Below are 11,889 nucleotides of genomic sequence, written 5' to 3' on the forward strand. Positions count from 1 at the left end.
GATCAAGGGAGATCGTCGTTATCGAGGTGCTAACTAACTCTCTCGTGGGAAGTTACGTGTTTGTGTACGAACTTGTTCCTGACTCGGAGGTTTTGTTAATTACAAGTCTGTTTGTTCGTAAGGAGTTCTTTCGACGAATTTGTACGGGAATAGTCGGTTGTTGTTGGAATTAGTGGTTGTGCATATTTAATTGTAACTCTAAGTGGAATATTTTGTACATTTACTGTAAACATAAAATTTGTGTTTTTCGTCAAACCGACTGAGTGGTTATTTTGAACATTACTAGCATTAAAATAATACAAAGATCAAGTTATTCCATAATTTGACTTTTCGAGGAATTTCAATTCTCTAGTTATCATTAACTTTAGTCTTTGTAATTACTAACAATGTTAATCAATTTTTTCTTCAATACTCGATATTAGTTAGTTAATAACTACTACAGTACTATGTAGTTCGTAGAAGAAAAATTGGCAGTATGTATTACCTTATTCTCACTGTTTTCAAAGAGTTAATTCGTTGCTTGTTCTCAATAATTGGATTTTCGGAACTCATTTGAATCTTAAAAGATCTCATTTCTTAAAAGTGTTTGATTCTATTCTCGGATGATTCTAAAACCTTAACAAAGACCTTGTGTCTATGTGTCCTTTGTCACGTGACTTTTGACTCTCTGAAAAGGTTTGAACTCATTCTCAAAATGCAGTCACCTTACAGCCCGAGGCGATTTTACTAACTTATCCATTACAAGTGAAATATTAATTTTTCGCTTTATTCTGATTAAATTACGTTATTTGCACTCAAAAATCTTTTCCCGTTTCCTCGTTAGACGAGTTTCTGGCTTTTTGTAGAATTTACGTAGAAAAATCTCTCTGTTCCGAAGTTTTTTCTGTTTAGACAGGTTTCCGTTTTAACTACATTTTACTGTATTAATGTAATACTGACTGTTTTATATCTTACAGAATTGTTAATATGTATGAATTTAGAAAAGGATGAATATACTAAAATGGATAAAACTGTTCGTGCTAGAATGACTATACACGATTCACAAACAATTCCTAACCCTAGATACGACGGAGTCAGTTTATTACCGGATACATTTTATTCGTATGGAGTTAGAAAGGTAAATTTTATTAATAGTATAAGTTTGAAAAATCTATGTAATTTATTTAATTTTTTTAAAAAAATCTATGTTTTTTCCCATTGAGAACACGATCAAACTGCTAGAGGCTCCGTATCAACCCGGATGTAGAAACTACAAATCTGAAAAAGAGAAAAGAGTAGGAGCTTTAATGTCACAAGAGGTAAAACCAATTAAATAAGCTCATTAATTTGAAATTTTTGAAAATTAATCTTCCAATTATTTTTTTTAAAATATAGTAAATAGGCTGCGTTTTCTTTTAATTCAATCGTTCCGATTTGAATTACTTTTGTATTATTTTTATTCAATAATTAATTTAATTTTAAAATAATTTGTTTTGTTTATTATAATTAGTAAATATAAGTTATTAGATATTTTGAAGAAATAAATATTTTTAAAAGTCATTAATTAGTAATTTATTTATAAGTAAAAAATAAAATCAAATGAATTTTAAAATGCTATTTTAGTCTATAGCTTTTATATTTTATGTCCTTTTTATTATGTGTGTATTATATATTTGCTCACGCTTATTGATTATTATTTTTTATGTATAGTGTAAAATTGTTTTTATCTAGAGGATTTTTTTTTTTTTGTTATAAACTGGGGAGAGTAATCTCTAGTCCACTATAAATAGCCTAAGCTTTACATAGATAATTTTAGCTTTTAGAAGCTATTTATACATTCAAAAATCTAATTCAAGAATTCTTTAAAGTTTAATAATTTATAAAACTTAGTCTAAATAGATTATAAAATAGATATTAAGTTTTATTGCAGCAGTCCAGGCAGAGATGTTTTGTTTGTGAATTTTTATATATAAAATTCACGTTAATGAAAAATCTGTTATAAACAGAAATTTGGAATATTTATTCTTTTAATCGATTTATGGATTTTTCAATGTCAAAAAGTATTTTTATTTTGAAATATTTTTTTTTTTACATTTGATTTAATGAATATTTTCACACGTGGTTCTAATTTTTATTTTCTATTTGATGTGGTTTGTTATTTTTCGAACTGTTATTTTTATCATGTTTGTTTTTACGATATTTTATAACGTTAGAAAACCAAAGAAATTATTGAAATGTTTCAAAGAAAGTTGAAAAATAGACATACAACAAACCAACAAGAAATAATTGGTTTTCGAATGAAAGAAAATTAAAAATGTTCTCTTATTGAAAACATCGATTGATAATACTTTGTGTTTTTTTAATGTTTTTTTTGAATTATTATATAATTCTAATTGCTAATTCACATAACTAATTTAATAAATAATTATTATTGAATTAATTACATGAATTACAGAAGAATTTATTTGACGATCAGTAAACTATTTATTTGTTTTGCAACTAATCACTCTTTTCAATTTCCTCACTGTTTATTAAATTTATCCTTTTCCTTATTGCATGGTTCATTTTTTTTATTAATGAAAAAGAGCGTTTCTTCGAAATAATGATGAAATTTATTCCAAAAACAAATCTAGAAAACATCATCATATCAGACAAAACAGGATGGCCGGATGGCCAAGGAATGCACTGCGGGATCCGAAATCGAATCCTGGCAGGTCGAAATATTCCTGGAATTTTTTGGGTTGATCTGTCCTTTATATGTCGAGCCCGTCTCCACCTGGCCGCCCCGTTATGTGCTTGACCAAACTTACGATGGGACTGATAGAAAGGCTCTCTTGATATCCATAGGATGAAAATAGTCCTAAAAGCAAAGAAAACAGAATCATAACAAAAAGAAATAGAAAATTATGTGAATTATTGACATTTTTATTCACACTAAATATGATATACAAGATCAATAGAGACAAATACTTGAGTTATTACAGACAAAATGATACAGATTAAAAGCATTAGCAAAATATTTGATTTCTTGTTACTGATTTCATTAACAAAAAATTAAATATCTTAAGAGGACGTCCAGAGTAGTTATCATATCAATATTTCTGTAGTCATTATTCTTATCTATATGAAATCGTATGCTATATTACAAGAAAGCTCACAAACACTCAAAATATCAATACATATCCAAAGCCTTTATAGATATTATGTTATTGAATACATTCTTCAAAGTATAGAACAAAAATTAATTTATTTACGACACTTACTGACAGTTAATATTTATTCACATTTTCCGCAATATCCTATTTAATACGTACTGTACTTATGAACTGTGCTTAAGATAATTTGTTAAAACAATAATCAACAATAAAAATAACAAAAAGTAACGAAGATTTTTTTTTTTTGTTGAGAAAGATCGTATCATCGAGAAAATCTTATAGAAATGAGTGCTATTTAATAAAATTAAAATTAAATATTTTCAGCATTTAATATTCAATATTAATATTTTATATTTAATAAATTAACGCTTTCATCGCGATCATAATTGTATTTTTAAGAAATATCGAAATTAAAAGAGCAAACAAATAGCTTCTCTGAGGAACTTTATTGAAATTAATATTGAAGTTTTGCTATCAGCAAATAGATTATTGTATATGAAATGAAAGTATTATCTAATATACTTCTAAACAATATGATTACTTTTCAATCAATCAATTAACTTCAATTTTTTATGATAAAAATTCTTTTCGTGTTACATAAATTGTACGTAGACATGGTTCAATTTGATTCTGAAACCTTTTAATTGAATTAACGAATGGAGAAACACCCCTTGAGAGTCTACTAATAATCCAAATTAAATATAATTTATTTCACTTTATTAACAACACATATATAATATAATTAAAGATTAATTGTCAAGAATTGATTAATTAATTAATTAGTAAGCAATATAATTATATATACAGTGAAACCTGTGTAAACCTGACTCGTACGGTATCGAATACTTCTCTGGTTTGACAGGATTCCGTTTTGAACTGGTTTCTTTTTTAACACAGAAAATTGCTGCGTTTCTAAGAATTTTTCCCGTTTGGGCAGGGTTCTGTTTTAGATAGTGTTACCGTATATATTTAAATACCTCATCCTTACGTTTCTAGGCATAACAAACTTGTAAATTATAATGATAAACGACATTTATCATGTTAAATAAAAATAACAGTATCAGAAAGCATAAAATCAAGAATCCATTTCAATATAACAGAAATAAAGAAAATGTGAATAATAACAATTTTTGAAATTACTTAGTTTTACTATTTAAGCCATTTTATTTTCTGTTTCCTATGAAATACAATAAGTCTAAACTAAAAAAGAGAGATATGTTTACTGCTTTATTTCCACCGAGTTTTCAAATACAGATATCTCCCTTCAAAATTATAAAAAAAATGTTTGCGGACCCCTAAATACAAAGTACAGTATATACAGGAAATGTCTTAATTATAGAATTTCAGATGACCAAATTCTCAATACAAATATATATATAAGTACAATTTATTATATTAATGTTTGCTATGACGTATCATATTATTAGGACTTATTCTACTGATGTTCTGTTTCTGCAATTGAGGAAAACTTACTCAGAAAAAACAATCTTTCACGAAGGCATATGAATTAATATATATAAGTACACCACTCTTGTTCATCTAAATATATATATGAACACTATGGTATGAATGAACATTAATGCACAAGGCCACAAAAGGTTACCACTTATCGAAGATTTACTTAACGCTGCAAACTGTTTTCCATTAGCTATCCATATGCTCATAAGTGTAAACATGAATTAGTAGTGAGGATTGAACGCTCTCTACGAGGGAAGCGACTTATATACATACTAATCGTACTGAAAATAAATAATGTTCTATAACGAAATTTGTTACAATCTATTGATATATGTTCAGAAAAATGAATACTTATTACTAAATACTTTCTGAACGTTTCGTGCATCCGATTTTGGAAAGTGCTAAGTTAGGCAAGTAGAAAAAAAAATTCTCTAAACTTGAGCAATCTTTTCTATAAGGTCACAAGTGAACTTTTACGCGTGAATTTTTCTTTCTTATAGAGTTGCAGGTTTAAAACGTGTTGGGTACCATCATACTCCATAATTCTAGTAAATTGAATAATATTTGCAAATGATATGCAAACTTTTAATATATAGTTTATTTTCATCTTTTTACTGGTCAAGTTTAATTTTACCGTCACAAATACCAGCTTAATTGAGGTTGCATAATGATCCAAAGGAGAAAACACCAAAATAAAATTGTATCCAAAGTCCCAGGGCATGCCCGCGGCCCCTGGGCAGTTGTTTTTAAATTCAAGTATAAAATACCTCAGATAGGCTATATATCAGCATTCCTTTTAAATTTTTGAGAAAATAAAAAGTAACATCATTAACCACAATTTTTTTCGTTTCCATCTTTTTCTCTCAATTACATCAGCTTCATATTTCGTTTCGTCTCAGATTCTATTCCTTAAATTTTTCAATTTTATTCAAGTACTTTCTCTTAAATTTTTGATATTAGATAGGCCTATGATTCTATATATTTTACTTTAAACTATAAAGACATTATTTTTTTTATAAACTTACTAAAAGTAAATTTGTAATCTGGAACAATATTTGAATTTATTAATATAAATCATATTAAATTAAATATACTTTTACGCACTGTGATTTTGTAAAAAAAGATACATATAATTGTAATTAAAAATATAAAAATTGAAATAATAAAATCTACTTGAATCATATTTATAGAAATGCTAGATAAATTACGATCATTCTTTTAATAATAATAAATACAAATTGTGATTATTCGTTAAATTTTGCTAAGAAAAGTGCATACTTCTACAGCCGTTTAAGTGATTTATTACGTAAGAATAATAACGTTTATTAAAATATTTTAATTTCTTATATTTCAAGCTTTAATATATTTAATTTCTAATATGTCAGTAGATAATTTCCGCTTCAGAATGAATATTCCATATTTCAAACTGCGGAGGAATATGTGCATCTGCATGTTTAGCAAAATGTGAATCGAGATGTTATGTAAAATCATTTATATTCTCATAAAATATCAGCATCTCAAGTTAAACAAAGAATTAAATTTAATTGATTGGCATTCTGTTTTAATGAATTTAAAATCATCCATTTGATACTGTAAACCAATATTTAAATATAATCAATCATATTGCTCAATATTCGCAAAATTTAATTATTACAGTTTTAATAATTGTTGTTAGAATAAATCGGAGAAGAATAATTTCTTGTCAAAAATTCAAAGAGCGGAAAAAATCTTCTGTTTATTTATTGACTATCTTATTAATTTTCTTGACTCGACTTTAAATATAAATTACATGCCAAATTTGTTATCTTGAGAGAAGTTAATGATTTGGATGAACTATAAATTTATCGATTAAGTTAAAATTAAACTATCGGGTTATTTCATCAATTATATTCGTGTCATACTCAACGAGAAAATATTTATGTCGACTTACTTTTAAATACAAATTAATTTTGTGTTTTAGGTAAAAGAAATATGCGTAAGAGTTATAAATTTGCATCTTCCAAAATTTTCTTTAACAGTTTTTCAGAAATCTTGTTTCATATTAATTGTCCCGATATACATTTTTTGTGGATTTTTAAAAGTTAATTATGAAGCCTTTATATTAATTTCTTCTTGTTAAAGTTCTAAGAATACAGAAATATAAAATCAAATCCCGTTATTACGTTATCGGTTTATGTGAAGTAGGTTTGCGGCCTTGTGGAGTAGGAAATGCGTTTCAAGGTTAATGAATTCGGTTAATATGTAAAACGAAGCGTGTCACGATCCCGTGAATTCAATAAAAATTAAATTACATCGTTTAATACAAAGCACGTTGCTTTCAGCTTCTCTGAAATCACAAGATCTAAAGTGGAAACACATAAACCATATCACAACAAGGGCACGTTTTTCGACTTTAACGTTGACCAATACGTTTACGACCGTCGTCGTTGGCAATGCAACTATGCCACGTCAAGATGTTCACTTCAACTCGAAAAATTACACTTCTTATGGTCGGCACTTTGTACGCCGAACAGTTAAGACAGTTAACATACCCATTGGAAATTGGGAAATTTTCAGGTTTAAAAATCAGTAGTTTCACAAAATAGTTCTTATTTTAAATTACTTTAATAACGAAACAAGTGAATTACAATTACAATACCAAATACTGTAATTAGAAGGTAATTTTAAGATTAAAAGAAAGCCGTTTCTATGGAAATCCAATCAAATAAATTATTTTTAAATTTGTAAAGTTTTAGGTGCATTCAGCTCCAGAATTCAAATTGGCGGGTAGGTCAATCTGTTAATCTATATAGTCCAGTAACTTTAGATTTTTTTCTGTGGAAAAATTTTAAGCAAGCTGAATTTTTCCATATAGTTTTATTGCAATAAGTAAACTAGCTACTGGAAAATAAGGTTATAGTTTTATTTAGTCATACTAAATAAAATGCCAAAAATCCTCAGCATTCTGCTGTACGCTTAAAGTTTTACGTGCTAAAAAGATGCTTACAGAGGATATAAAATTGGTTTTTCGTTAATATCTCTGTTGCTATTGATTTTACGGCATCGAACGTTAATATAAACTTGAAGATGAGACAATTCTCTACAAAAGGGGTCCTTATCTTTATCAAGGAATGTCAGAGAAAGAAGTCATCAACAGAGACGAGAAAATCCAAGAGACAGAAGTGAGTCAGCTAGATTATCTTGAACAGGGCTTCTATTATGAATTCGTTCAAGAACAAGAATAATAGTGCAATTTTTTCGTATTTATTTTAACATGTACAGTACAGTACAGTACCTATGATAAAGATATATGTTAAAAATGATACTTCTCTAACATCTACAAATGTGTTATTTATTAATTTTTGTGTGTATTAATATAATGTATGTTTTCATTTCTTCCAAATCTACTATACTGCTTTAACTAATATCCGCGTGAATATGATGATTTATAGTTTCAACTTTAAATTGAGCGGAAACTATCGCTTGTATCAAAAAATTGACACGGACCCATTTTGTAGAGAATTTCTCGTCTTCAAGTTTATATATATATAACCTTTGTTGCCGTAAAATCAATAGCAACAGAGATATTGACGAAAAACCAGTTTTATATCCCCTGTTAGCACCTCTTTTTATCACAGTAAAACATTAAGCGTACAGCAGAATGCTGGAGACTTTTCACATTTTATTTAGTAAATAAAGCGATATACAAAAGCTAACTTAAAATTTTTCCTCAGAAACGACCTTCTTTCGTCTATTTGCTGGACTAATATCCAGTAGCTTTAATCGTCATTCTAACAACTCTGGTTGTGGTCGAAAAATTGATTCTTTATTCAATCATAAATTTATTTATTTATTTTTAAACGTGTCCAAACAAGATAAAACATGGTGAAATAATAGGGAGGAAATTTGACTTTTTCCTTTTTATGGTATGACCATTGACCATAATGTTAGAAGAGATATTATTGTGCAGTTTTAATTAATAATTACAGTCGTAGAAATAGTCAATAACATTTTATAAAGTGCCCGTGATTAAAGTTAGATGAATTCTTAATGATCTGGAAAAATATTAGTGATATTATACACTTAAAACATTAAGTAAACTAAAATTATCTATCCTTACCTGAGTCATACAAAACAGGGACTTTAACATATTGAAAGATTGACATATCTTTAATATTTGCTTCGAATTTTAATTAAGTTATTTAATAACTGTAACAAGACACTCGCAACCGTTTATTTATATTAAACTGATATACGGAGGTGGTCATAATTAAAGAGTACGTGTTCAAGAGCTCTGAACAACTATTCTTTAATTATGATAAACCTGTGTACGTAGGGCCTATATGAGTTTAAATTAAATAACGATTATATATAAAAATGTTTAAGTATCTGGTTAAACTCTGAACACATTTCATAAACATTCAAAATATAGTTTATTTAAATACAGTTTCTCTCGTCTTCTCTTTCTTTAGATATAAAGTATTTTAAATGTAAAATATTGGTGACAGATCTTATTAACTAAGAAAACACACATTAAAAGATAAAGAAAACAGAGAAAAAGATAAGATTATTTAATCTTTTAAATTCATTTTAGTCAAATATATCAGTTTTAACGTTATATTTTATACATATTTTAATTTATTTTATTTGTAATCTTTTATTGAAGCGAATTTTATAAATATTTTTATTTAAAAAGTTTGAATGGGATAAATGTGAATAATGGTAAATTTAAGAAAGTTTAATGCGTAGCACGTTGTCAACACTCTCAAAAAGTTGTTATGCTGCAAAAATAGACATTTAAATCAACTAAAAATATAAATAACGATGTAAAATACCAGGGCCACAGAGAAGAAAGTGATGGAGATTTATCCCCGAAACCGGAAAAAAAAAAAAAAATCCAGCAACGAGTTGCTCAATTTTCCCTGCAAAATTTGGTGGCACCATCTCTTATCATACTTTATTTATCAACTTTTCATATATTTAACTATTATAAAATGACAAAAGGTTTAATTTTGAGGGTAGGGCTGAGTTTTATAAAAAAAAATTGTAAATGCTAATAACGAGTAAAATCGTTATTAAGTCAGACCTTACTGGAGATACACATGACCCACTTTATCTCCCCATCCCCTCGACCTTTAATCGCCAAAATTTAAGAGCATCGATTCTTTTAATAAACAAATCTCACCGCAAAATTTCATAAATTTTCGACAAAAAGCACAGGAGCTGTTATCTTTCAAACAGGGTGAACAAAATCGTCCTCTCACACACACACACACACACACACACACACACACACACACACACACATACACACACACTAACATCCATACATACAGAAATTACCCACGAATTTTTTGCATTTCTCCACGTTTCAAGGATCCAAATGAGTCCAAAAATGCAAAAATCTTGGGGGAGTCATTTTTGATCGATTGCCATACTTTAATTAGATAATTAATTAAGAAAGTAATTAGGGCTCTTAGTGGTTCCTACTCTTATAAAATTAAAGTTATTTTAAAAATTTTTAAGACTACTTTAAAAAAAAAAAAAAAAAAAAAAAAAAAAAAAAAAAGGGATTGCTAAGAAGAAAACGGGATGTACTCTTCCCCTTGGGCCCATCCAAGCTTTCGATGACCCTGTATACCTGATACCGTAACAAGAAAAATAATATTAAATTATAACATTTAAATTCGAGATACTATTTTGATTTCATATTTTAAATTAATTTCGCCGATTAAGAAGTATATTTAATTGGCAGAATTTTGAAGCCATGACAACATATAATCATTTGACGGGCAAAATTTTTAAATTATAAACATCTTTATTTTTATTTTTTAGGATTGTCTTGCCGAATGCCTTTTTATGGCAACTTTGGAAAAATGCAATTGTACGTATCATCGATTTGCGCTAATATACGAAGATATTCCTTGCAAAAAACAAAAAGGTTCTTTATTATATATAAAATATAAATTCCAATTACTATAAATATAATTTTATTATTATCGTAAAATTTTTAATTAATAAAAAGATATTTTATTAGAAAATTGTCTTACGAACAACTTTACTGCCCGTAGAGAAGCATGCTATAAAAGTTGTGGAATGCCTTGCGAGTAAGTTTAGGTTATTTCATTGACTAATAAGTAAACGTTGTTATATATTCTTCTCTTAATTTTTGAAGGAAAACAACTTATGATTATATAGCCGTAGACTCGCATAAATTGCAAACGGTAAGTTTAAAAAATATATAATATATTTAAAATATAGTATATCGAGTCAACGTAGAAATTTAGTGTTAAAATTGTTTTAAAATTTATTCTTAGGCATCATTTCAGTATGACGATAAAGTACTTCCTTTTATAAAAAATAAAACAGAAGAAGAGTATGTATAATATTGTAAACAAAATAATTTAAAATGCACATACAGTAGAGCATTGATTATCCGACCCCCGATTAACCGACTTATCGGTTAACCGACCGTGTTCTAGTCGGCAAATTCAAATGTCCGCTAGTGATGTGGCGCTACTATACAGTAGAGAGTCGATAAGTGGAACCAATTGGGGACTGGGGTCCTTCCAGTTAATGATTTGTTCCAGTTTCCGACTTTGTACGAAAAAATACATTAACCTGTCCGATGTTCAAATTTTTCTCCGTTGCGTATCGCTTCCTGTTGAATTTTTCTCCGTTGCGTGACGCTTCGCGTTGAATTTTCGTCGATTTTAAGCCTAACGAAAATTTTTATAATAATCATCGAGGCTATCGTATCGTTAAAAATTATTTCTGCATTTTGTACAAACAAAATAAATATATTAAAGAATATAAAAAACATGAAAATTATACTTTAGAAGTAAATTTAGTATCAAAAACATTCGATTCAGCACGACACAGTCCGACTGAAAATCGTTCCACTTTCCGGCCATTCCACTTAACGACGTTCCACTTATCGACGCTCTACTGTATTTGGTTGTCTTGGCTACTTTAATATTATTTTTGTTAAATTTTTGCATGTTTTAGCTGGCAGCACTGGCTCGACCATGAAAGGGAGACTAGTATTTAAACCAGGCTTAATACACTATACTAATAATGTATTTTTCATACTTTTCGGTTATCCGACTTTTCAGTTATCCGACCAACCCCAGTCCCCAATTAAGTCGGATAATCGATGCTCTACTGTATTTTATTTATAATTTGATTTAATACTACTTATGAAATTATCTATAATTAGTTTTAAATTATTATGAGTGAGATATTTATGATACTCATTTTATAGTAAAAAATTAATATTTAAATTTATTATTAATGCTATAAAATAAATTTTAAAAAG

The 11,889-nt window shown here is 27.9% G+C and overlaps 1 protein-coding gene across 1 annotated transcript in view; it reads left to right on the top strand.

Moving 5' to 3' along the window:
* Positions 1 to 10,816, top strand: part of LOC136974856 (amiloride-sensitive sodium channel subunit beta-2-like) — a 29,926-nt gene extending 19,110 nt beyond the window's left edge. Inside the window, exons 5-9 of the mRNA XM_067269837.1 lie at positions 957 to 1,117; positions 1,203 to 1,298; positions 10,407 to 10,512; positions 10,609 to 10,678; positions 10,747 to 10,816. Coding sequence (XP_067125938.1) covers positions 957 to 1,117; positions 1,203 to 1,298; positions 10,407 to 10,512; positions 10,609 to 10,678; positions 10,747 to 10,816 — 503 coding nt within the window. The remainder of the gene's footprint in view (positions 1 to 956; positions 1,118 to 1,202; positions 1,299 to 10,406; positions 10,513 to 10,608; positions 10,679 to 10,746) is intronic.
* Positions 10,817 to 11,889: the final 1,073 nt, after the last annotated feature.

This window comes from Centruroides vittatus, unplaced genomic scaffold (assembly GCF_030686945.1).
Source record: "Centruroides vittatus isolate TY-2023 unplaced genomic scaffold, ASM3068694v2 contig_357, whole genome shotgun sequence".
In the NCBI taxonomy this organism is placed as follows: domain Eukaryota; kingdom Metazoa; phylum Arthropoda; class Arachnida; order Scorpiones; family Buthidae; genus Centruroides; species Centruroides vittatus.